The sequence below is a fragment of the Fundulus heteroclitus genome, chromosome 5 (genome assembly GCF_011125445.2).
Source record: "Fundulus heteroclitus isolate FHET01 chromosome 5, MU-UCD_Fhet_4.1, whole genome shotgun sequence".
NCBI classification, from domain to species: domain Eukaryota; kingdom Metazoa; phylum Chordata; class Actinopteri; order Cyprinodontiformes; family Fundulidae; genus Fundulus; species Fundulus heteroclitus.
The window spans coordinates 11,105,064-11,132,609 of NC_046365.1; the positions used below are offsets into that span (position 1 = coordinate 11,105,064).

The following is a 27,546-nucleotide window of genomic DNA, read 5'->3' on the forward strand; positions in this document are numbered from 1 at the left end:
CTAGGGCTGGGCGATATGGCTTAGAAATAAAGTCTCTGATTTTATTATAACAAATCTGATCCGTCGATTTTTTTCCTTTTCGTTTCGCAAAAAGTTTATGAAATTATTGTAAAGACTTGCTTTTATTTTGTCTGCGAGTTGACCTGAATTCATAGTGCAGCTAAATACAAAAAAACAAGATGCCGTTGAAAACAATGAAAATATAACAAAACATCTGCTACTAGTGGTATTACACAGTGAGCTAAGACGAGGCTTCACTTCACTTGTGTAACTTCAAGCTAACTTCAAAATAAGTAAATGAATAAATTACATTGTCTCATCTTATGGTAAAAACAGTTTCCTCTTTACAATATTTTGACAATATATTTTTCTAAACATAGTCAGCATTGCATGATGCTATCCCCTTCATGGACGCCCAATGAGTCCATTAGCAAAATGAAATCTCGATTTTCCAAAAATGGAATCCTAAAAAATTTGAAAATTCCAATTAATCGATTAAATCGATTTATCACCCAGCCTTAACCTGTCCTGCGGGTGCCTCGCCTCTCGCCCAATGACTGACCCCTCTGCGACCCTGCAAGGACAAGTAGGTATAGACAATTCATGGATGAATTATCAGAGGTTCTAGGGAGTTTTAAGTATTGAACCATGACTTACTGTGTCCAATCCAACCTATAAAAAAAACATAAATCACATTAAAAAACAACAGTGGAACTAAAGGGTTGTACAATACAAACATTAAAAATGATATAGAGGATAACATTGGGTATAAATGCAAAGTGGCCCAAAAGCCCATTTTGTATTGAGATCAGAGACCATACCATTGAAGTTAGGAAACACTGTGTTATTACTACACAAATGAGTACAGGGAGATAGTTATTTGAATAAACCTGCCCATATCTACACTCATAGCAATAATTAAAGTATTCAACACAACGGGGACTGTCAGCAGCAAGGCTGGATGAGGAAGCTTATCCTGTCCGCGCACACAGACGACAAGGGAGGTAAACAACTTGTCCAAACCATACTGCAGCAAAGATGGGCGTCTTGGGGTTTTTCTACAAACCAACTAGATGTTTGGGAGGCATGCTAGTATAAAAAGGCGTTTCTTTTCTATCATCAGAAATGCAAACATAATGGAGTTGCTACCGGGACTTTAACTGGAGCCGTGTGTTTTGGTCAGACGTTGCAAAGATTGGGCTTTTCTGTGGCACATACTTCAGTGAGGTTTGGCTTGAAACGAAGAATTTGAGGAAAAACATTATATATTTCAAATACTTGGGAGATTTTAAAAATATCGACACTGCCACTTGGCAGAAAACCAAGTGGCAGTGTCCGGATGTGATATTTTTCCATCTCATCCCCCTAGAGATAATCTGTGGGATGAGCGATAAAAAAAAGAAGCTAATGCTAATCAACTACACTGGTTCCTACACTCAGTTTATGAAGCTATACTGTCTTTTAAGTGGCGTATTTGTGATAACTGTCATATGTGTGGAGTTTGAAAACCCCTCTGGGTGTGCATACATGTATCTTTCAAACTCCTTGGAATTCTTAGAACAGCGCAACCATTTATTTCTGGGAGCTGCTCAGATCATCAGGAGGCGCATGTCTTGTGGGGCGGAAGTGCCAAAGGCCTTGCCCCTCGTTTTTTTGCCCCGAAGATATTCAAGAACAGCCGTTGGCTTTTACATCTCGCAAGAGCGTTTTGAGAAAATGTTTTCGATCTAAAGAGCAAAAAAAAAAAAAAAAAAAAAAAAGTAATAAAAAATAGATGCAACAATCTGATGGAACGTGACTGTTAACGCTGATGCATTCCTCCTTGTATGTCTGCGTGGGAGGAATCGTGTTATTTTGTATATGGTTGTGCGTTTTGTTCGCCCGTTAATTACCAGTGACTATTTTTAACCTCCATTAACATCTTTGCCGTCACTTAGCTCACAGCAGTTAAGCCAGTTATTCCAGAAGGAAAAACTTAATGACTTTTGCATAAGCAGACACCTTTGGGTTATTTTTTTTATTTAATTTTTTTTTACCTGTGTGTGTGTGTGTGTGTGTGTTTTGCCTGTGTGAAACCATTACTATATGATCATTAGAAACAATAATGAGCGACTCCCTTGCCCTCTAAACTCTTTGTCTGTGTCTGACAGAAATGAGTGAATTGTCTCTCATTGCAAACTCCTTGCTTATGGTGGAAGCTATTGTGTAAGCTTCCGTCCTCATTGCATCTGACTATAGATTGGGAGATTGCCATCAACCTGACAGACAAAGGCTCACCACTCGTTTTTATCTAACCGATATATTGTAATGTGTCACGCTGGGTGGGGGTGCAGCAGTTAGCCGGTTGCACTGCCACAAGGAGGTCCAGGGACTGTTAGCTTAATTGGTCTCTGTAAATTGTCCTTAGGTATGAACGTGTCCCAGCATGGTTGTTTGTCCTTGGCGTGTCTGTGTTTCCCTGTGATGGACTGGCAACCTGTCCAGGCTGTACCCTGCCACTCAGCAAACGACCGCTGGAGACAGGCACTAACCCAGCTGCTATTCTGTAAAGATCGACTGATTTAGACAATGGATGGATGGATGGATGGATGGATGGATGGATGGATGGATGGATGGATGGATTGTAACATGACTTTAGGTTTTCTTTTCTATCACATTTAGTTATTTCCATGTCCCCTTGCTTTATTTCATAGAGGTATGCTTATAATCTAAAAGTATAACATCTCAAATTAACACTGAAGGGCACAAGTTTGAACGTTTTAATTAAATTAAAAACACAATTGAAACTAAAAGTGCAAGCAGTTATCAGCGGGTTCCAAGCTGATTCCTGGAAGGCTGCCCCTGGCCCTGCCGCTCCCAGCATGCCAGGTTTCAGGCCCACCGACCCAGCACCTGCCTGGAATTGAACATGAGTTCATATCTTACAGAGTCAGATTAGAACTTGCTTGCAGAAGCTCTCAGGCCACCTAAAAAAGACGTGGCACTGAAGAACAAACAAACAAGACATTGTAAAGTGCCTTGAGATGACATGTTGTGAAATGGCGCTATATATATAAATAAAATTGAATCGTATTCAATCAGGGACTATGTTGCTTCCTCTCCTTCATGCCAGCAATTAAAATCTGTCATTTTACAAACAAGTCTCTTTTTCATGGAAAACATGGCTACTGCATTTATCCTGTCCCTGGGTCATGGTATTTCTGAGACAAGTTTTTACTCCTTTTATGGTATGGAAGCACCTCTCAGCGTCTGCTGTGGTCCTGGATGTGGTACTGAGGAACCTTAAAAGAGTTTCTGATAATACCTCCTCTAAATTGTTCTCCGTGAACAACTGGGATAGATGCACAGCCCCACAGCAGATTCTGAACGCTGCTGTAGATGAGACCAGGTCCTGTCTTCAGCTCGCTTTCATTCTGAGGCTGGAACTGCCAGGCAGGAGGCCTAGAGGAAGACCAGAGAGACGATTAATGGATGGAGTCAAAGAGGAAGTGAAGGTAGTTAGTGCCAGAGAAGAAGATGCAGAAGATAGTTCAATGGAGAACGATGTGTTGCTGTGGCAACCCTTGAATAAGAAAGCCGAAAGCAGATAAAGATGTGCAATAATGTGCACGGCTGACGCAGACACACCCAGCAGACTTTTAACTGTTGTTTTCAGATTATTTTTTTGTACCATAAAGAAACAAAACTGAAAAGCTTGTGTCCTTTTTGTTCTCACTTGACAATTACACACTGCCTCGTGTTGGTTTATCGCATCGGATTCCGGTGAAACACACTAAAGTTTGCGGTTGGAACCTGACAAGATGTGGAAAAACTTCAATCCGTGCTTTTGCAAGGCATTGTAACCCTGCCGGCCAAATTTTTAAATCGCTAAAAATGTTCTTCCTTATGCGAATATGATAAATTAGTCCTCTAAATCGGACTCATATCCTTATTGCCTGCAGTAGTTCTTCGGCTCTCCAACTAATCAGTGCAAGCGTCAACCAGCTTAAATATTTCTGTGTGCAGCTCAACTCCGTGTGTAATTCCTCTCTCTCTCTCTCTCTCTCTCTCTCTCTCCCTCACCAGATCGTCTGTGCAGTCTTTGCGGCCTTGCTCCATTTCTTCTTCTTGGCAGCCTTCACCTGGATGTTCTTGGAAGGGGTGCAGCTCTACATCATGCTGGTGGAGGTGTTTGAGAGCGAACACTCCAGGACTAAGTACTTCTACCTGGCAGGGTACGGAGTGCCAGCTGTCATAGTGGCCGTCTCCGCCGCGGTGGACTACAGGAGCTACGGCACCGACCGAGTGTAAGGAAGGCGGCGAAGACTGTGTGGCATGAAGGGGAGGATGGATGGTGGGGTGGGGGGGGGGGATAGGGGGCTGAGGCTGGAGTTCCTGCTGTCATTTTGGCTGCGTCTGCCACAGTGGACTCAACAAGCTTTGGCACTTCTCAAGAGTCGATACAGAGAGGCTGAGAGGGGAGAGAAGCTGAGAAGGATGAAGAGGAGGAGAGAAATATGGGGACGAGCGGCAGAGAATGCACCGCAGAGTGCCTGCGTGAGCGCCACAGCGAAAATGTGTGAATATGGAAGGCTTTAGCGGGCAGGATGGGAAGGAGGGAGCAAAAGAAGGGCAGTTTAAGTGTAAAATAGAAGCATTGGGGAAAAAGGGGGTGATGGAGTAGACTGTTAGCCTGTGCACACATCCATTCTGGTGTTGCACTTGAGTGTGTCGAAATGAGGCTGGCCTCCGCTGAAGGGGCGCGCACACGGCGGTGACGAATGGGGATGTTCTTAAAAAGCGCAAGGTCGCGTTTTTGACGTACGGTCGACTCGTTTCAACCCCAGACGCGGCAAAGTCGCAGGGTGTCTCATTCGCATGAAGCATACGCAAAACAAGCAGATGGAAAAAAAAATAAAAAATCTGAAAGGAAGCCGAGACCCAGTTTCACTTGAGTGGCCCTTCCACTCCACTCATGCTGGAACGCTGAAAAGAGGCCAGCGTTTTATTCATAACGCACCCATACATATTAGATACATAATGTGCATATAAAATACATACTACTCCAGATGTTAATGCCCCATCATATCTTCAGTTCTGTTACTGATACAAGGGAAAAAAATTATTTAGTTACCTCAAAAAAAAAAAGAACTTGCCCCCAGGTTCAAGGAGTGTTTACAGCTCGGTCCTCCAACACTCCAAAGAGATTACATCAGCAGTCTCATCATGGTTCAGGTGACCAAGCCACTATAAGCCAGTACAAGGCCTTTCGTTGGGAAGTACTATAAAAAACCTGCAACTCCACATTACTCCAGACATTTTGAATTGAGAAAGCTTTCTGGATAGGAAGCGAAACGTCTTCAAACTTCCAAAGAAAAGTCCAGTTGTTTTGTTTTTTAACTTTTTTTTTGGAGTGAAGAACTCCGCTCACTCCAAGCAATAGCTTCTAAAGACCCAGGACAGTGGCAGTGGGTCATTGATTTGCATCTGACTTAAAATAATGCGCCCAGGACAGGGGCCTGCAACATTTATAGTCTAAAGAGCCATTTTGCCTACAGTCCACTTGAATTAAACTCGTTTAGAGCCGCAAAATGTTGCCTGGCCCTTTTGAAAAAATACAAGATATAATTTGTGATAAAGATCTACTGCAGGAAATATGTTGTCATTGTCAAAGAAACAGACATCTTTTATGTCTATTTTGAGGTTTAAAAAAAATAGGATGGACAGGATTTTGATATTTGTGGATAATGATGTGAAAAACATCATAGTTTCAAACATAATGAAAAAATATTGATTTAAAATGAAATATTACTGGGACTTTTAGCACCATTTAGCATTGAAAATCAAAAGCAATTAGTCCAAGAAAAAAAATGCTAAAACCTGCATTTGTTATCATTATTACATTTAAATACCATAATTAAAATATAATTTGGAGCCAAAGAGCAACATGCGGCTCCAGAGCCACAGATTGCTGACCGCCTCCATGTCCTTAAAAACAGCAGTGCACCAACTACAGGTTGCTCAAGTGTGAGCCACCAGAATTGACAAAGACTCCTGGATAGGTGTGGAAAGGTTTTCAGAAAGAACTGAGCAAAAGTCCTGTTGCCTCCCATTTAAGCCTGAATGCCGTTGGGATGACCCGCATAACTAAGAAATTTGCACAGGCATGTGACATTAACAACATGAAAGACTGGTATTCGAAAAAAAAAAAAAAAAACTCCTCCCCCAAGTACAATTAAAATATCCCCTTATTGTAAGATATATAACCTTTAAAAGATTCACACAGCCAAATGTTCACATTTATTGTTCCATCTGGGACCTTTTGTAGCTCAGACACCGCATTGCCTCGTTGAAGCCGAAAGACGAGGGAGGGCCTGAATTTAGCTGTGCTTAACGATCAAGCTACACCAATTCACAGGCCACTTAGATCAATATTTCATTGCAGGGTGATCATTAAAGCATGAGAGTCTGAATGCCAAGTTCTGGATGAATAATCTCACCGCATGCCATTAGGCAGTGGAGCAGTGTGGAAAACTTGAGACGGCAGGTTTGAAAGGAGAAACGCAGGAAAAGATAAATGGCAGGGCATGCGTCTAGAAGAATGGAGCAGAGCCTCGCAGAAATATTAGGCGTCGTTAAAGGATTGTTCTTAGTGGTTTTTTTGCTAATATTGTACCCAAATAGCTTTTTAATAGCTCTGTGCCCGTTGGTCCTCGCTGATCTGAAAAGTAACTGACAGAACTATTTTAGCTGGGTAGCGTTTTTTTTTTTGTTTTTTTTTCCTGAAAAGCGGCAACTTTAATCGCTCATTTATCACTCCGGCTTTGTAAATGACACCACTTATCATTTTTGGCGCTAACATATTGAGACAAAACATGTGAAAACATCACGCGTCACTCCTGCTGTGTCATTCCTGAACGCGCCCCCTTTTCCGTTTTTCCACCCCTCGCTCGCATAATGAACGCTGGCTCCGACTTAGCAAAGGAGCCCCTAATGGAGGGTTCTGTGACACAGTCAGGGACCCGTAATGGAGGGCTCACTAATGTGTTGGAAATTGAAAGATTAATAATTCAAAAGCAGCCGGTCATGAATCAGTTGGCCATTTTTGCCGCCGTTTTTCCTCGGCGAGCAGCTGCGCCTGACCTCGGCGGAGGGCACCGTCGGACGTTTGCTTTCTCCCGCCTCCCCCTGGCCCGCTGCGATTTACGAGCGGAGATGTTTTTAGTAAATTTGATGTAGCACGCAGCGGTAAATCTTTCAGCGGCACAGCTAACCTAGGTGTCAGGAATCGCAGGACGCGCCAGGCGTGTTCGTGCAGGTTTGGTCTTCGGCGTGCAAATGCCACGAGCCCGCTCGCTGCCTTTGCTCTCTCCTTTAACTTCCCAGCCACCGCCAGACTCCATAAATAGCCTCGTGAGGTCCGCATCAGTAACTCAGTATTCAGATGAATACATTTGTGTCACATTTTTTTGCGGCGGCAGGATGCGGCCATGTCATATATCTGAGCCCTGAGGGGGAAGTAAAGGTTTATTTATCACAGGTGCTCATCCCGCGCTGTCTCCCTCTTCTCTGTGTGTGTGTGATGTATGTTTGAGGTGCGCGGATCTTCTATTTTCCTCCAACCTGTAACACTTCGCGTACTACTTTTATCTCCACCCACTTCCTTTCTTTGTCCTCCCATATTTCAGCTACTGTATGGCTACTCTGCGCCTTCTATCCTCTCCCTGGTGATGGTGACAGCGACTCCTGGCTAGTCTGCATCCATCAGGGACAGGACAGGCTTCCTTTTTATTCCCTGCGTTAGTAACACAGACAGAAAGAGACAACAATACAATTTGCATCCATTTTATTTGGGTTGATTTTAATGATTATTTCATAGCAGAAGAAATGCTAATTAATTTAACTACCATAGATACCTAGATCAATTAGTAACCAACCAAATACTCCACAACAGGATTTGTTGTTCTAACGTGTTTTTAAAATATTTTTACTCAAATGAATTGATCTAATTACGCTCATGAATTTTGTTCTAACTGTTCTGTTTTCATACAGATTTAAACTTTGGACAGAACAATGAGATTTGATTGACGGGGGAGTGTGGGGCGATTAAACTGGCGTGCCTTTTGTTTCTCATGTTCTCTGGAAATGTGCCTCTTTAGGCCTACTTCATGGTGTCAGACCGGTTCCATATAGGTGATTTCTTGATTCTACAGGTCGTGCTGCTAGTGACATTGAACCCAAATTTCCAAGAAAAATGTATATATGGGTCTAATATTAATGTGTAATGTGCATATAATAACCACATGTTTTTTTATTGAACATTTTTATCCTAGCTACCCAGGCTGTGCGCTGACAAAACGGACACTTTTTAACTCACAGAGCTGCCCTCGTGGCACACATACAAGAATGATGAGGAGCGAACTTTATAAAACATGTTACATATAAAATGTGAACGAATCACAGGTTGTTTCCTGACCTACACATGAAATTTGCATTATTTAATGCATTATTGTTTACAGTATCTCAGCACATGAGTTGGATCCCAGTTTGTTCCATCAGTTTTTAATACATGTTAGTCTCAAACATGTCCTTATTTTTCCTAGACATCAATGCACAGTTTTAGACATTTTGATGTTTTTTCAACCCATAGAATTGCTCTGTGTATCAGCAAACACTCAATTAAAACGCTAGTACCATAGTTGTACTACTTTCCACCATTTCTTGTTATACTTTATGCATGTTTTTTGCTCTCCCGTTTCCCTGTATGATGTCTTTCTACGTCTCTGTTTCCAGGTGCTGGCTCCGCTTGGACACATACTTCATTTGGAGCTTCATAGGACCTGCTACTCTCATCATCATGGTAAGGTATCTCCACAGACAGACACACACACACACACACAAATGGCACCGCGCCTACTGCGAGAGAGGCTGTGACATGCCGGTGCAGGAGCAAGGGGTTACACTAAGGTGTTCATTAATCCTGCACAAGGTTCGCCTGAGCTCCTCAGCAGTGTTAGAGTAAGCGGAGGGAACTTTGTGTCAACTTAATAATTCCCATTCACGGATTAGCTCTCACGGAGGCACACATTCCAGCAAGCTGGAGCTCTCCGGAGGGGACACGGAGCACAAATCACGGCACGTTACACAGATTATGATAATAACCCGGTAAAGTTAAGTTGTTATTAGGCATTTACTTTTTCGTCTAAGAGATGTTTTTTTTTTTTTTTTTTTTTTTTCCTCCTGACCCAGCTGTTTGACTGTAATCCCAGTTGAACACGAGCTGCCAGAGATTGTTCCGTGAGAACGGCTGGCGGATGAGTTTCAGCAGTCGGCAAGCTGTTATGAGAGGGGACATTCTACTTTGACTAACCAAACAAAGACAGAACTAGAGTGAGGCGATCTAACAGACACATGTGAAACGATGTGCTTGATAAAAAAAAACGGAGAGCCAAACAATGGGATACATTCCCAGTCGCCCCCCCCCCCCTCCGCTGTTGCTCTGCGCTAAATTCAGAAATGTCAGGCTGGCTTCCGCTGATGTAGCCGGTGCAGCGAAAAAGAGCAGACGCGGGTGGAAACTACGCCGTTACGACCTGGGCTGATTGGCGACGACCTCTGTGACCCCGGCGCAACAGTCCAGGCCGGCATCACTGAAGCGGCCCATCTACATATTAGCCGGCCGGTCGAAAAGCACAGCGCCTGCGTGAATTGTGCTTCTATTGTTACGGTGATCATTAAGGGACGCAGCGACTGCTGTATTATCCCTCAAGCTCCCGTTGCCGTATTTTGAGCCCACAAAGATGTGTTGATCGTGTGCTGAAATCGTGTGTGTCCCCCCCCCCCCCCCCCAAGCCAATTACAGCTGGAAGGAAAAATGAAATGATGTGCGCTGTTTCGGAGTTGTAAGTTGCTGCTTTGACATTGCATCTTTTAATTAGTCTCGGCGCTGCAGAGAATCTAACATGCGCGCGCGCATCTCTGTGTGTTGCAGCTGAACGTAATCTTCCTCGGCATCGCCCTTTATAAGATGTTCCATCATACAGCCATCCTCAAGCCAGACTCCGGGTGTCTGGACAACATCAAGTGAGTTTCTCTGTTTGCACCAGTCGCACATCACACAGCAGTGGCTGGTGGTGACAGAGGGAGGGGGGGGGGGGGGGGGGGGGGGGGTTGATTATGCAGAGACAGGAGTTTCACATTTGTAATGGTTTGCTTGGTTTGTTTGGCAGAGCGGGATGTGTAAGCATATTATTCGGGGTTTGTCGGTCGGAGCTTGCCCATAAAAAAAAGGATTGAGGGGGAGGTCATGGAAATTGTATTGTTTTGTCCCTAAATGCAAAAATAGGAACAAGTCCAAAACTATTGCCAACAACATTGCACCTTTAGTTTCACTGCATTCTCTATCCTTACTTGAAATGTGGATTTTTAAATCAACCAGGAAAACTAAGAACTTGTCAAGAACTTGAACACAACGCACCAACGCGCTACTTCTAACCAGGAAGAACAACCCTCTTAGGTGTGATTCTAAAAGAAGGGAACTCAAACCTTACTATTTTTAGAGGAAACAAGGAGAGCCATTTGAAACAAATTATATTTTCCGTAACATGTCTGCGGTTGGTGTGGGCAAGGCAGCTAGAGAGAGCAAGCTTTTCAGCAGGTAACAGGAAGGCTGAACAGAGTATGATCTTCTGGTTTTTGTTGAGCTTCAACCTGTCTGGTAAGGAACATGCAAACTTTTTAGAGCCTGGCAGCATTTTGAAAAGCTCACAGTTAAGAATTTGAATTCTCTATGCAGTGCTCATGAAACTACTGTTTCGGTAATTTGTGCTGCAAGAAATTAAAATATAAACTCTAATATAATTTTGTCTTTGATTAAAAACATTTAGAGCTAATTCTTTCTCTCATAAATGACAGGACATCATTTCTTTTCAAAATTTCAATAATTCAAGTGTTTTTAGCAGCAAGGAGAGAAGAAGATATTTAGAATGCTGTTCCTATGCATTCTTAGTTTGGAGATACTTAATGGGAAATTACAGTGGGCTAAACCTGACATTGAGAGGTTTACGAAAACAGGAAACCAGTCACCTAATTCCATCTGATGCTCCTGACCCAGTACAATTATTTTGCTCATGGGAACGGCTCCTCAGTTTTGCGTTACATAAATGTTGCTCGATATGACTCTGACATGATGAAGCTCTGAACCTAAGCTGTGTTTAACAAATATTTAAAAGGGAAAGTGTGATGCTGCGTGTGACAGCTCACCTGTCTGAAGGGAAGACGAGCACAGTGTGTCATTTACCCTCAGGTCCCTCACTAAGGCTGTCACTTAGGTGAAGACTAATTAATGAAGTTACAAGTGCTGCCACCTGCATAAGCGCGCAGCACTCTCGACAGCAGTCAGTATTCCTACGAAGCTGTGGATGTTCATTAAAGTTGGAGGACTTTAAAGTTAGACTCCAGCTAAGAGCTCCAAGCAGTGAAGGTTCAGATTTAGCTTCTGTGAACTATGAGTGTCAAAATTAGATTGGTCTTAAATCATCGGTTACAAAAAGGTCTGCATTTGTGCGCCTTCTAAAGGTGAAGCTTGTAAACCGTACATTTTGCTCTGAGCATAATATAACCAGTGTTTTAAGAAAGGGGGAACTGTGGTTAAAAGAAAGTACACCCCCTTAAGATTCAAGGGTTTTATGTAGCAGAGTATTATAAAATACCCTAGCAGGTTATATTTTATCCAAATCTAACTTTAAGACTACAAAATATACAGAATACACTGTTGTTATTTAATAAATAAAAATTAACTATGAAGTAGTCATGATCTGTATAACTTTTTTTAGCCCTTATCAAGTCAAGATTTGGCTGATGGACAGATGGCCTCAAATCTCTCTCTAAAATACTTCGACTCAGTGCTTGCTGCCAAGCTCTTATGGTTGCAAAACAATCCCAAACCATCGCTTTTCCACCACTATGCGTAACAGCTGGAACAAGGCAGGGACCACAAACCTTTTTGAAACTGATAGCTACTTCATTGGTACTGTGTCATATGAAGGGCTACCTGTACCGACCTTTGAACTACAGGAGTCCAAGCTCACCTTAACATTACGTAATATAAATATGTTTTTAATGCTTTTGTCATTTTAAAACCTATGGTAATACAAGTATGATTACAAAGGAAGCACAACTCAATAAAATAGCATATTAAACGCAGCTCACTGGATGGTTGTGCTATTTTGTTGAACAGGCTCTTGGGCATCACATATGGTCCTGGAGGGCTACCCGTTTCCCATTGGCACTTGTTTGCGCAGACATGTGGCCTGTAGTTTTTACAGAAAATGTGGCTTTGTACACTATAGCCAACTACTGTCTGGTCTCAGTTCTCCGAAGGACTTCCTTCCAGAAGATCCTGTGATTCATTGAGATGCAACATAGCAAATCTAAGCAATCATATCACTCGTTTGGCAACCTGTCCAAAAAAAAAAGCCACATTTGTTTGATTTTTACTGTTTCCAAACATTTTTGAAAACGAGTTCTTGAGGTAGAACGATGGATTTGAAATGAACTTTGAACCCTTCCCATATTGATGGGCATCAATAATTGGCTCTCTGTGGTTATCTTTCCCTCCTGGTGTTGCGTTACCCCGACACCGATTTGATCCAAATGAGCAAATTATCAAAACACCTAGACACATCTGTCATGACGATAATGTATTAAAATGCACGACTCGTACACTCCCTCAAACCCTATTGAAGCAGCAAGGATGTACTCAGCTTGAACTCCTCTCTGTTAAGAGTCATTAAAGCATTTTTCTCTCCCACCACTGCATTAGCCGCTGTAGCGATAAACCTTAACGCAACCTTATTACCATTTATCGTCTCAAATTTCCATCTTTGTCCTTGAAGAAGTTGTAATAAAAGATCATTGAGTTAAATCATAAGAGTTAGACTTTATCACGATTTCAGGCGGGAGTTGTGGGGTACCCTAACTAGCTTCTGGCTACAGCTTCATCCCGCTGTCGTCCAGGTAATAAGGGATTAACTTTCGCTTTCAACTCTGCATAAAACTGAATAAACAGAGTTTGTGTTGCCTTCAAGTTGCATAACTCCTGTCACCTCTGCTGAAGTGTCAACAAGGTTTAAGCTCTACGCAGACTGTACCAAGCTAAAAAATCAGAGGTTTTGTTATTTTTGTATTCCAGTGCAGCTCAACATAAAACCCTCAAAAAGTAGTTCAACCTGGATGTCATGGCTAGAAGAAGCTAACAGCCCTGCCTTCGCTCTGGGCGTATAACATAAATCACTAAAAGACTTCTCTCTACTGTAGCTCTCATTTGAGTATCTTTGTCAGTGCATTTTTCATGAAAGCTGTGTCATGGAAAACTTTAAGAACGAAGTACTTGAGAAAGACAATACTAGCTGATATTTGCTGTGGTGCCCTTCAGGGATAGTGTGATAAATGACTAATGGTAAAGAAATCATTGAATTAAAGTCAGATTTTTTTTTTTTTTGTCTTTGGTCTGTTTAAACATTGTGAAGGCTGTCTAGACTTGTGTTAGATCATTCTTCGCTTCATTAGTCATGTTGTTTTTATTCATTTGAGTATTTCTTTCCCCCCTTTAATCACCATCATGCTTTTTTGTTTATTGTTTGTTCTTTTTATCTTCAATTTCTTTTTCTTCCCTTTGTTTTCTTTGTCTCTTTAATCTCATGCCACCCTAAGTTATCTTTGTTGTGGATTGGCTCTGGTAAGGCGTCTTTCCAGTCAAACATTTGGTTTGGTTTGCCTGTTTTTTTTTGTCTTACTTGTGTGAACAAACGACCCGCAATTTGTGAATCTGTCTTGCATTTGAAATTGATGTATTTACCAGCTATGATTTGTTAGGTTTCTGTATGCAAACATGTGATTGGATTTGATAAAATATGGTGCCTATCAAAAGTATTCACACCCCTTCCACAAACTTCTACATTCTTTATTAGGATTTGTTGGGACAGAACTATGCAACAACATCTGAGTTAATTAAATGTAATTTAAAAAGTTTGACGTGCATTTGTTCTCAGTCCCCTTTGCTCTAATAGCCATAAATAAAAACCAGTACAACTAATAGCTTTCAGAAGTTGCCCAATAAGTAAGTCCGCTGGAATGTAATTTGATCTCAGTATAAATGCAGCTGTTTCATGAAGGCTCCGGAGGTTTCTCAGAGAACATTCCTGAACAAACAGTAGAGCTGCAGGATAGAAATTGCCAAATAATATGTAAATACATAACTGAACAGTTGTAATGTCTTTCTGCTATGGGTTTATTGCAAACATTTATCCCAGGAAAAAAAAAAAACATTTATCCCAGATGGTGAGTAATCTCTCAAGTTACTGGAATTTATATATATATATATATATATATATATATATATATATATATAGTCTTAGTGTAACCACTGAATTTTGCAGGCCTGACAAACAGCACCAGGGAGACCAAGGAACTTAACAGACCAGCCGAGGTTGAAGTTTTTTAAATGTTTAAAGGAAGATTAGGTTGTAAAACCCAAGCCTTGAGTATCCTGCTTCGCACAGTTAAATTTGAAAATGGAAAAAGTATGGCAGAACTGCAAGACAAGGCTGTCAAACGTCACTGACAGGACAGGAAAAGGAGCGTGTAAATAAAAGAAGTGGCAAAAACATGTCCTAAATATAACTTTTGATGAGCTGCAGTAGAGATCCGCATCCCAGTTGGGAGAATCTGTTGACAAAACTGCTATTAGCCCTGCCATCCATAAAGCTTCCCTTTAGAGTAGAAAGATTAAAGTCATTGTTGACACAAAGCTGTAAAAAGTAGATTTAAAGACGGTTTAGGAAATATGTGGCCTACATGCAAACTGCTGTATATGGAAACATCCACCCCATTGTGAGACATGGGTGTGGCAGCATGAAACTGTGGGGATGTTTTCTTTCAGCAGGTTCAGGGAGGCTATTTATAGTTGATGGGAAGATGTATGGCGCTAAATAGAGGGGCATCCTGGAAGAAAATCTGCTGCAGGCTACAAAAGACTTAGAACCGGGATGGAAGTTCAGCTTTCAGCAGGACAATGACCCCAAACACACTGCCAGAGCTACAATGGAATGGTTTAGACCAAAAACATGTAAATATGTTAAAATGGCCCAGTCAAAGTCTAGACGTAAATCTGTTTAAGAATCGGTGAAAGGGGAAAAAAGGGTATTTTTACAGATGTGCTGCATATAAACTTATTTTAAGCTGTTTTTCACGAAGGAAGACTTCAGTTTAAATAAAGCTATCGGAAACATACCCCCGAAGACTTACAGCTACGATTAGAGCCTAAGTTGGTTCAATAAAGTAGTTTCACTGGGGGGGGCTGAATTCAGTAGCATGCCTACCCCTCAGATTATTATTTGTTTTAGTTTGAAAAGTATTTATCCTTGTACCCTCCATGGCACAAGCACTTACTGCTTTATAATCAAATCCCAGCAAGATACAGGGGTGTCAATACTTTTGCAAGGCACTGTATGACAACGCTGGTATGTGAATTAAGAGAAATAGATATGAGAGAGAAACCATAATTCACGAGGGATTTGGAGGAAGAGGCGAAATGGTGGGATAAAAGAGAGATGAGTGCAGCCGTTATTGAAGAGGGTCATCAGGCGAGCTTTATTGGAGGTTCTGTCTCGCCTGAACGGTGCCACTGAGGGCAACATCGAATCAATCACCTTGGTCTCACTCACTTACTCTCCTCCTCTGTCTCCCTTCCTTTCTCATAGCTCTTCTAATATCTTCCCCCTCGTGTTCCGTTCCCCCCACCCCCCCATCCCCACCCTCCTCCACCACTTCCTTTTGCTTCTATCCCTCGCATTAGAGGTGATCACTGCCCAGTCAGCCAATCAAATTAACAGTCATCTTCTCGGCTGCGGCGGACCCAAAAGTTTGACCTTTCGAGGGAAATGTCATTTGTAATGGCTGTAATGTCCCCCTACTTACTGTCCCATGAAGCCAATCACATTCACGCACACACGGACGCACGCTCATGCGAGCACCTGCACGGATGTGCCTCGGCATGACCTCATTTCTGTGACATTTGGCCTATGACTCATTCATCTGTAGCCTTTATTTAACGGAAAAGTTTGCCGCCCGGACAAGTCTTCCTTTTAAAGTGAATTGCGTCTAACTGTTACGGTTCTGGACCCCCATTCAAAGTGGTATTCTTTAACCTTCTGACATGCATTCGGACTGATAGAGTTTGGCTGTAACTTGTTAAAAGTATGCTGTAAAATACTTAGTGTTTCTGACAGCGGCAGCTGATGCAATCTGCCTTTTAACCCTCTTTCCCTCTCCCGAGATGCTATCTAAACGAAGAAATCCACTCTGACTTGTAAGGGTATAATTCTTTTAAGTTAAACTCCCACTGTTCCTCAATCCCTCTCCCACAGTGTCAAGGCTCTCAGTGAACCCACTCTGACCCCCCCCCCCCCCCTCTCTCCCGATCCCACAAGCATCAGCCTCGGCTGACTGGTTTTTCTGATGCCAAGAACGGGCAAACTTTTGCAAGTCTGAATCTCATTCGTGAAGAACATGTTGTAGCTGACGGAGCTTTGCTTGTTTCCAATTACTTCCCCTTCCTGTGCAGGTCCTGGGTGATCGGCGCCATCGCCCTGCTGTGTCTGCTGGGCCTGACCTGGGCTTTTGGCCTCATGTACATCAATGAGAGCACCGTCATCATGGCCTACCTTTTCACCATTTTCAACTCCCTGCAGGGCATGTTCATCTTCATCTTCCACTGCATCCTCCAGAAAAAGGTGAGTGGGCGAGAGAGGCAAAGTTAGACAGAAACGAACGTACAGTACAGCCGTGGCCAAAAGTTCTTATACTGACAGAATTATATTGTTGTTGTTGTTGTTGTCATTTTATTGCTTCAAAACCAGATGTTTCTGTGGTATGAAGATGTTCTATAGTAAATAGAAATGTGAGAATACATCCAGCTGATTAAATCAGACAATATACAAGACTGCGTAGAGAGGATAGAGACAAGAACAGATTTGTTTTAAAGAATTTGTGTGTAGTGTTGAACATTTCAGTCTAGGTTTGACCGGTACATTTATTGCTGTTTTCTTGCCTGTCTCATTCTAACTTGGTCCTAATGCTATAAAGGACATTGGAAATGCTCTTTCTTTGTGTTTCACAAATAGAAGAAAAGTTTTGTAGCAAATCGCAATTTGTGTTCGATAGAACCTCTTCTAGTTGTTATCCAGTTTAAATTCTATCAGTGGGAGAATTTTAAATTTTGACATAGAGCTGATTACTGCAGCCCAGACTTCTCTTTTAAAAGAAAGTCTAGAATTGCCCTTTAGTTTAGCACTGAGGGTTTGAAGCAGACGGCAGTTTCCCCCCCTTGCTAGCGCCCAACCGTTAGCTCGTTTGTATTCCCACGAATCCTTTGCATCTTGTTTTTCACTTGGTTGTTTCTTTTCTTTATTATTTTTTTGCCAATTACCTAAAAATACCACAACAGAAACTATTTAAAAGTGGTGGAGACCTTTTGTCTTCCAGCCGTACGAGTTGCACTAATCATTTCAAGAACTACTTCCGGTTAAACTCCAAATAAGACTCTCAAGCGCAGATACGTGGCTGTAAAAATTGAAGCATTAACACATTTATGCCTGGGGCTACTAATAACGATCGCTGGGCAACTTTGGTCCTAAGGGGCCAGTGCTGGATAAGTTTTAGATGTGTCCCTACTCTAATACGTAATTCAAGTCCTTAAAGGCTCTTAGTGATTCATCATTTATAATAGTTGTGTTCATGCAGGGAAACACCTAAGGCACGAGGGACCCCAGCACCGGGCTGTCCCACCACTTTAACAGCAACACCACTGCACTTTGCAAGACAGACTTCCCTTTGAGAAGAAATATAATGGTGTTTCACTATCAAACAAGCGTGTCACACTTCTTATAATAAACATATACGTTCCAAAGGCCTTTGTTGAGAAATGACTCTTTTATGCTAAGTGTCAGCAGGTTAGGATGATTATACTAACTATTCTGACTTGAAAATTCTAAGTTTTGGTTGCTGAGGAATTTAATTACCTTTACATTTTGACATGGTCCTAGAAAAAAAAGTTTGTTTATGATCTGCATAAACAAACGTGGCAAAATAGGAAACAGTGTGCAGGAAGGTTTATCAAAAGGGGTAAGACAAAGTGCAAATTAGGTTTTGTGATTAAGTTAATTTACCATTAAATTGAATTACTTTGGAATTGCATTTCATCTGATCAGTCTTCCTACCAACTTAGAGTCAAAGTAATTCCCAGTAAAAACTGCAGGAGTAGAGGGAAAAACAAAGTTTCTGTCTGTCGTAAACCCATTGGCCATGACTTAAAAGGCCAAGGTCATAAGCTGAGAAGTTTTCTGCTTTAAATTTTGGTCTAGAAAGGCAATATATATATATATATATATATATATATATATGTATGTATATGTGTGTGTGTGTGTGTGTGTACTTTGATGTTTGAGCAGAAGTTGTAACAGTTGCACATTGAATATTTATATTTTACTTTGCTCAAATTAACTTCCATCTCTCCTTTTATCTTCAAAAGCGAACCTCTTTTATGCTTTGGCGTTGAATGACCTAAAGGACTGCTGGAAATTGTTAGCAGATTTTTTTTTTTTTTTTTTTGCTGCTTTTTAAGGAGTTATCTGCAACTTCCAGGCAGAGCTAAGACATCATGGCATCAAATTTTTAACAGGTCTTCCACCCACTCCCAGTCAGTGCTTCAGAGTATAGAACGAGCATGGGAAATGGCAAGAAAATGCATCAAACGTGTAATACTCTCATCTGGCTGCAGCCCTGCAGAGTCGGGGGTTTAGGGTTTATAACAACGCATATATATATATATATATATATATATATATATATATATATATATATATATATATATGTGTGTGTGTGTGTGTGTGTCGTGTCCTCAGAACTGTGCTGAGGTTTTCTTTGGCCCCAGCCCAACTCAGTTTCTCCCAAGATGCATGGAGAAACTCGGCACGCAGCTGTTCAAACAGAGCATGTGGCAAAACCCGTCTTCCAGTCCAACAAGCTTGTTAAAAATCAATTACGGCTTTATTTGTTCTAACTTGATTGGGATCTAAGTGCAGATGCTCCGTGTGTACAAATGCATCAAACGCCTCTCCAAGGAATGTGTCCATTTCGGTTGGATATGTGGCTTTTTTTAGGGTTATTGTTGGAGGAGGAAAGTTGATGAATCTAATTTTTTAATGGCTGCTTTTTTTTATGGGTTAAATGTTTACTCTGGGAATACGAGTAAAAATACTGTTTGTTTTACCCCACTCGGTCAGAACAAAAACACGTCCTCGGTATACTGAAGGCCAGGGTAGTAATTCAGTTATTTTCAACATTCTTTTCTCTGTGCTCGATTCCCAATTCGCTTACGCTTAGGTGCGCAAAGAGTATGGCAAATGTCTGCGCACTCACTGCTGCAGCGGCAAGAGCGTGGAGACGTCCATCTCCTCCTCCAGTAAGACCACCACCTCACGGACCCCGGGCCGCTACTCCACAGGCTCACAGGTGAGCTTACCTGCCTGCACACCTGGACGCTACAGTACAGCCGACTCACAGGTGAGGCCGGAGCGCGCCATGAGGGGTTTGGGATTATCAACTTTCGCTTTCAACTTGTCAGAAACCGGAACTTTTCCACATTTTGTTCACGTTGCAATCACTAACCTCAACATACTGCTGGTATTTTATGTGATAGGCCAGCACAACGCAATGCACACTGTATCAGGAAAGTGATAAATACTTTTTTTTCCCCCCCTGAGTAGAGATCAGAACAATGTTGCCTACATTTGGATTCAGTCCCTTCAGTCAGTACTTTGTGGAACCGCCTGTTTTTTTAGCAACATTTTTGTTCTTGCCATTTGTCGATAAAGCCTGAATTTCTAAAGTGTAAGACAAATAATTGGCTGGCAGCAGGCAACTGAATCTGAACAGTGGATCTCTGCACCCTCCAAACTTACCAGGGGTCCCTCGGCTGTTTCTCTGATTATTTGTCCTCCTTGTGCACCCGGTCAGTTTAGGTGGACAGCCATGTCTTGGTGCATTTGAATTTGTGCCATCCTCTTCTATGGATGATTGACTGAACAGTGCTCTGTGAGCTAGCCAAAGCTTGGGAGATTGTTTTATAACCCAGGCTGCTTTAAATACTTTATGGTGTTATTGTTGGCTTGAATACTGTGTTCTTTGGTCTTCATGATGCAGTTTATTGACTTATGATCCCTAAAAACCTTCATAGGCCGTCACAGAACAGCTGAATTTATACTGAGATTAGATAACACACAAGTGGACCTTATTAGGTGATTTAAGAAGGCAATTAGTTGCGTTGGATTTTATTTGGAAGTAGCGGATGGCTTGGAGCTGAATACAAATGTATGCAACATGTTTGCACTTTCCAGGTCTGTATAGCACTTTCTTTCCACCATCCCAATTATGCACCACTTGGAGTTGTTGTACCCCTAAAAATCCCAGAAATCCATTTAAACCTGGTGGTTGTAAACGCAGAAGATATCTAAAATAGATTTGCCAGACACTGTGCATCTAAATGCAGTCGGTCGTATCTGCTGACTTCAAATGCGAATGTACTTTTAGCTTGAAAGTGAGATAACCCAAACCCCTTCCAACACTGACACTGTTGCTGACATTCAGGATTACAGAGTGAAAATGACACTGATGCATGACTCTTTTTCCTCTCTTGCTGGTTGTTGCTTTGCTTTTTTTTTTTTTCCTCTACTGCCTCTCCTGCCTTTGTTTTGTGCATCATATTCCACCTTTTCTTACCCGATTTCTTCCCCTTTCTTTTATCCTGTCCATCCTCCCTTCACGTCCTGCCCCTCTCATTTGCTCCCTCCCCCCTATCACAATTGCTTTTTCTTTTGGCCTTTGCGCGGGCCCCCATCCCCATCGCCCCCCGTTCCCCCAACACTTTCTCTCTTCCCTCGCTACTCCCGCGCGCAGAGTCGCATCCGACGGATGTGGAACGACACTGTGAGGAAACAGGAGTCCTCCTTCATCACTGGAGACATCAACAGCTCCGCCACGCTCAACAGAGGTAACCACGGGATACCTACCATTTGCTTCCACATCACTGTCACCACATCTACTTTACTAATAGCAGGGGGGTGGGAGGCTGCATACGCTGTCATTTAGCAAAGTGGTGGGAGTCCAAACTTCTGATTATTGTATCCTTGAAGCAAAGATGATGAAGAGAATAAGGTGTAAATATCACTTCCTGTTTTTAATAGTCCTTCTGCGGGTGGTTTTGCAGGAAGAAAAGAGAGAGGGGCAGCCACCTTGTCAAAAATAGAACATAAGCCAATTTGCAACTCTTTTACAGGGGTAAGATAGTACTACAGGGGATATATGCATCCAAAAATGAAGATGCGTGATAAAGCATTGTTGGGAATAAAGGTTAGTGTGTGTGTGTTTATTGTCTGGGCTGAACACAGCTGTTATTACCCATCTCTTGTTGACTACATTTTCAGTGCCCGACAAAAAGAGTTTCTTTCTGCCTTTATGTGAAAGGCCAGTGCAAAGTCATGTATTGTGAAGTGCAAGGAAAAGGATAAGTATTTTTGTGCCATAAATTTGTATCCATCCCCTCTGAGCCAACCCTCTGTGGGAGCACCTTGGACTTCAATTATAGCTACAAGTCTTTTGTGTATGTCTCTACCAGCTTGGCTCATCCAGAGACGGACATTTCTGCCCATTCTGCTTTGCAAAATAGTTGAAGCTCAGTCAGATTGCACTGAATGTACTAAACATTCTTTTTAAGTCTTGCCAGAAACAGGATGGGAAACAGTAGGATTTAGGTCTGGACTCAGACTGAGCAATTCTAATGCAATAAACACTGTTATGTGTCTACACACAAAAATATTTACTGCATATGTCATATTTCCTGCTATGCTGTCATATCATTGACAGCATAGCTCAACCAAAGTCAAATTTCTTGTTGTATGAAGAGACATAACAATTAAACCTGATTCTGATTCTTTTTTTTTTAAAAAAAGAGAAAGAAACCACCATGCTTATAATGAGGATGTTGTGTTCAGGGTGATATATGATGATGCAACGTTTTTGCCACACAGTTTGGCATTGCTCCATCTGATCAAAGGAACATTCTCCCTTAAACGGCTCGTAGCAAACTGCAAACAGGGCCTCTGTAGGCGTTTTATTTCACCAATAGCTTTTTTTCTTGCCTCTATTTCATAAAAGATAGATTTGTGGAGGACGTGACTTAAAGTTGTCCTATAAACGCATTCTTCCCATGAGCTGATGGTGTCTGCAGCTCCTCCAGAGTTACCATTGGCTTTTTGTCTGTTGCTATAATTAATTATCTCCTTTAGGTGGATGATCATGTATTTGTAGGCTTGCAGTTGTGTCTTCCCATTTTCAATGATGGGGATGGATTAGGTCACTCCTGAGGGCAAACCATTGCGCATGAGGTTATTCAGGGGTGTTAGAGTCAAGAGGATGGAAAACACTTTTTTTTAATGTTTGTTTGCCTCAATTTCCTTGCATTTCACAATTATGCATTACGCTGTGCTGGTGTGTTACAAATGTTCAAGGGGTGTGAAGACCTTTGCACGGCATGATAATCTAGGTTACCCAGCAATATGCACACAGATAATTACAGTACAGTTAGGCAAATCTGTTTATTCAGTTAAGCTGATCCTATTCAATTAGGAGCATTATAATTAGAACGCTTTTTAAATAAGGTTTAGCTCGGTTAAAAGTATTACTGACATTTTTGGAGCTGTCTGTTTCCTTCACTCCAGAACAGGACTCTATAATGGACCATAGTAGCAGAATCCATATGCACTGCTGTCTCTGGGCCCGTGTAATGAGGGCGTAGACACCTAAATGGCCAGACAATCTGACACGCACACACTCGCTGAAAACGCACTCTGCCATTTGTTAGTCTCCAAGTTGAGGGGTGGCCCTCGCTTTCTTCAGGCCACTAATAAGCTGTTAGCATGACAGATGGATACTAAAGCAGGCACGGTGCGTGTCAGTGCTTGAATTATCACGCACTTAGTGAGGCTAGGCTTAGGAAACTCACACCTCCATTCTGCCCTCACTCTTTTAAAGTGTGGTACACAGGGTTGTTCAGCCAGTACATTTTCAGACGACCAGAAAGGGTCACATAATGAGTGACTGAGGGGTGGAATCTCATTAAGTAATTTCCGTCCATTGATATTTGTTGTGGCGTGATGTGAGAAATCTCTCAAATGCTAAAATTTTGATCTGCACTTCTTCTGATCCAATTCAGTCGACTACATCGCCAACACAACAGCATAGTTCCCAGTAATAACATATATTGATAATTATTCTCTGGAGAGCTGCCTGTCAAACACAGTTGAGTAAAGGCAGCAGTTGCTAATGAAGACGGAATAAATCCAAGCAAAGGTAATTGCATCCCTTAAGTAGTATGGAAATTGAGGAAAAAAGAACAGCCACCCACCACATTGACTATTGAACAGAAAGAGACGGCAGAAGGGGGAATAAATGACACTGTCATGCAGCTATTTGTTTATCTTGTCTGTGTATCGTTCAAGTCACTCAAACTCTCTGTTGTCAACTGCTTTCAAACAGTTAGAATAATTTTTTTTAGATGGAGGGATTTTTTTCAGACTTTTTTTTCAATCTGATCATCTTCGACAACTGTAAGTTCAGGCAGGTTCGCCAATTTATTTCTCGGTTCGTGCTCGGCAGGACGGGTATTAGGCGATAATTTAGCTTGATTTCTGGCATCGCACTCAAGTGTCTTATACAAACCTCCAAAAATTTTAGATTATTCACTAAAATATGTTATTAAAAACACTTATCAGCAAAACGACATGAAAGTGGAAGGTTAGGCTTGTGGTATTACATCCCCACCTTTACTAAATTTGTACTAAATGATTCAATCCACATGGTTTATTTTACTCGAGATGTCTCAATCACGGCATTTTCAAAGAAAGACCAATTCTGGATACTTTTGATTGGCATACTCTCTGTGCCTTTGTGTTGCATTGACTCCTTGCAGCTCCATTTTGCACTGTCAATTACCAAAAGAAAAGCCAACATTTCTGTGAGCAGCTTGTAAAACCACAGCATAGGTTAAACTTGTCCATTTTGATGATCTTATGATTCCGGATTCCTCTAACAAATCAACCTAAACGGTGACGATCACAGTGAGAGAGTGTCGGTTGCCTCTGCTCCCTGTTTGCCATGAGACCAGGTTTCCCGGCTGTCCGTGAGATTGTGGTTGGGATACTGTTCAAGTTTCCAGTGTTCAGGTTTTATAAAGCTCTGGCCTGCCCATAATAATTTCAGCCAATCCCATTATTAGCAATAGGAATATTTATTTCTAGCTGCCCTGCCTTTAGGGGTCATTATTAGAGAAAGAGGTGATATCTCCCTTACCTCATATAAATATCACTCTGTTTATAAAAATGAAGGCAGAGATATATCCTAATGCTGAGAGTGCCTTAAGGCTGACAACATTTCCCAATCCAGATATTCATGGGCAATAAAATAATAATTTTACTGTACACCTGTGAGCTTTGCTGCCGTCTCCAGGCCTGGGTCAGTTCATTCCTTCTCCGATACAAAAACATCCGCAAGTCAGTAAGAGTCGATGTCCTGTAGATACCTATTTCTGGGACAAAATCACAAGACTGGCAAAGATATAAAATGGTTATGGAGCAAAATAACCAGCTCCTGCCCCAGTCTAGCTACAGCTTTAGTGTTGTCATCGACTGCACCTTTAAACAACGTTAGCTACTGTTTCTCTCTGAAACAACAGTAACAGTAACAACCTCCAGAGCGACAGGTTTATTGAAGTTTATCGCCGTATGTGTTGGGTCACTTATACATAAAACAAATCACAGAGTTCTGCGCGTTTCAGGCAGCACGTCGGACATCTTTCCCAATCTGGCTGACCCCGAGTTGGTGCCGCACATTTGGACCTCATCGTCCTGCAGAAACTCCTGCAGAAGTAGAAACGCGAAATCGGCCACCGTCAACAGAAACAGAGACTGTAACGCCCCGAAAGTCCCTGGATGTGTTGTTTCACTGCCATTAAATGCCATCAATTTGAATGAGATATTTGAAGCGGGAAAAATCCTGATTGGGACATCTCTACTTGAACCGTAACTTTTTACTATTTCATTCCCACGGTATGGGACACAGGGACGCTAAATTACCATGAGGGTAAAAATACAATTATATTAACAAAAAAAGTCCCCTTCAACCCAGAGATATAATGTCAGAGAAAAAAAAAAGACCAGTAAAAGCACAGGAATGTTTTTTTTTTACAGCTTCATCATCCCAAAAGAAGCAGTCTAGGTTAGAGGTGGGTATGGCATAATAGGTCTTAAATATATGTCTTTTTTAGAAATTTGCTGATAAATTCGGTGACAGCAAACCTCAGAGATCCTAAGGAACATGAGCAGAGGAGCAAGACTATTATTAGAAAGTAAAATGTTTGGGATCTTTGAAGCAGAATAAAGCCTAACAACCACAGCTCTTGTTAATTGTATACCTGTAAACATAAATATTATTGTATTATGCCAGGGATTTATGTAAAAATCATTAAGACGCTTTATTGTCTCAGCAAACTATCAGACACATACTCACTTATTGGTTGAGCTCGCGAGCCATTTGGGTTTCAGTATGAGGGGAAACGGCCGTGACCTGTCAAGATCGTTTCTGTTCTGTGTTATTTATCTAAATGTAGTGTCTTAATGTAAACACGGTTTGTCTCCCCGCTGGGGGAAGAAATGAACTGAGAACATTTTTTTTTTTTTGTGACCCTTTTGTCCATTAACTATGGTGTATTCATGCGTCTCCGCTTGAGCGTGTTGAACTGCAGCACAGCCTGCTCTGCGCGCTCTGCCACGCTCTCGTTGTCTCTCTGTCTCCCATCCCCACTCCTCACTCAGCCTGTACGCATCGGCTGCAAGAATGACTTGTCGAGCTTTTTCTCAGCTTTCTCCCTAAACTGTGTACGCTTGTTTGATTCACGTGTCCTCTTCTCTCCCTCTTTCTTCCAAACACACACTCGCTCTCCATCTCACTCTCCCTTCCCTTTTTTTCTCCTCCTCCTCTTGCTTACTTCCACTCTGCAACGGCTACATGCTCTCTCCGTTAACCTCTATCCCCACTCTGCTTCTCCTTTCACTCGACTGCCTTTCTCTCTTTTTCTCTCCCTGGACTTGGCTGTTGCTTTTCTTCTCTACTCCTTTTTCTCTCGCCCTGGCTGTTGCTCTTCCTCTCTCTCTCTCTATCTGCCTGTACCAGGAGCCATGGCTAATCATCTTATAACTAATGCTCTCCTTCGTCCCCATGGTACTAACAATCCTTATAACACTCTCCTGGGGGACTCGGCAGTCTATAACAACCCAGCCGTGGGCATGTACAACACCCAAGGTGTGCCTAATGTTCCTATTATGAATGTTCAACTTTTTAAAAGTTCTGTTGCACTATTTTTTTTTTTTTTGTATCTGTATGTTTTTGCATGGTTATTTTATTGGGAAATGTTTAGATGCCTGCCTTTTGGTCCTGATGTGAGCTAAATTGCATGCATACTGTGTAATTAATGGTGATTGTGTGTCTTCACCGGTGTAATTTTAGATTATCTTTAGGAAGCTGCCTGGGATCCATTAAAGGGATCCAAAGATTGAGTGTGTGGGTTAGTTATGTGTACTCAGTGTCTTAGCTGCAGTAGATTCTGCTTTTGCTTTCTTGTTACACCCAACTCTTTCAGATCTTCAAACACATTTTATTATCAGACACAAATGACCTACGGAAATCCAGAAAGAATTTTCCATCTGATGATTTAATTTATTACGCAGAAAAAAAAAAAAAAACTATCCACACCAACCTGGCCTTGTGTGAAGAGGGACTCCCCACCTCGTCAAATCACGAATGAACTGTGATTAACACCAATATTTGAGTTTAGTTTCGTTTGGCAAAATGTGGCCTGATTACTACAAGTAATTCAGAATAAAGCTGCATGTGTCTCTCTCTCATGTGGGTTTAGATCAAATGTTGACAAAATGCATGACAGCCTTTTATGGTTAAAAGTTAAAAATAAATTGGTGTATTCACTAATGGTATTGTTATATAATGTTAGAACAAATAAAAAAACCTTTCACTCTATATACAAAGCTATCCTTTAGTATTAATACACATCATTATCCAACAAGACACGCAGGAGGAGGTAGTTTTATTTTACCTACAGTTAAAAACAAATCAATTCAACGTTCAGTTGTGTACAGGGCAATGTGTGAATGGCATTCGTTCCCAAATACTATCAAACAACAAAACACTCCGTATGGTTTCAAAACTTCACTTAAGAAATATTACCTTCAAAGAAATTTAGGTGGTTAATGTTAATTTAATTAAGGAGACATTGTTGTGGGGAACTTGTTAGCTTATTTGATATAGATCTATTTAGAGTAGTGACATTTTATTTTAATTAAATAAATATTGTTATTATTGTTATTATTATTTTGGTGATTT

The 27,546-nt window shown here is 41.6% G+C and overlaps 1 protein-coding gene across 9 annotated transcripts in view; it reads left to right on the forward strand.

Moving 5' to 3' along the window:
• The window catches only part of adgrl3.1 (adhesion G protein-coupled receptor L3.1), a 227,728-nt gene that overhangs the window by 192,658 nt on the left and 7,524 nt on the right, over positions 1-27,546 (forward strand). For 3 of the 9 annotated variants that reach the window (XM_012851254.3, XM_036136873.1, XM_021309870.2), the window contains 7 exons: positions 4,066-4,286; positions 8,773-8,839; positions 9,971-10,062; positions 16,604-16,772; positions 19,423-19,602; positions 20,995-21,088; positions 26,323-26,451. In XM_012851254.3, coding sequence (XP_012706708.2) covers positions 4,066-4,286; positions 8,773-8,839; positions 9,971-10,062; positions 16,604-16,772; positions 19,423-19,602; positions 20,995-21,088; positions 26,323-26,451 — 952 coding nt within the window. The remainder of the gene's footprint in view (positions 1-4,065; positions 4,287-8,772; positions 8,840-9,970; positions 10,063-16,603; positions 16,773-19,422; positions 19,603-20,994; positions 21,089-26,322; positions 26,452-27,546) is intronic. The other 6 variants (XM_021309871.2, XM_036136874.1, XM_021309875.2 and 3 more) reach the window with 4 other exon arrangements.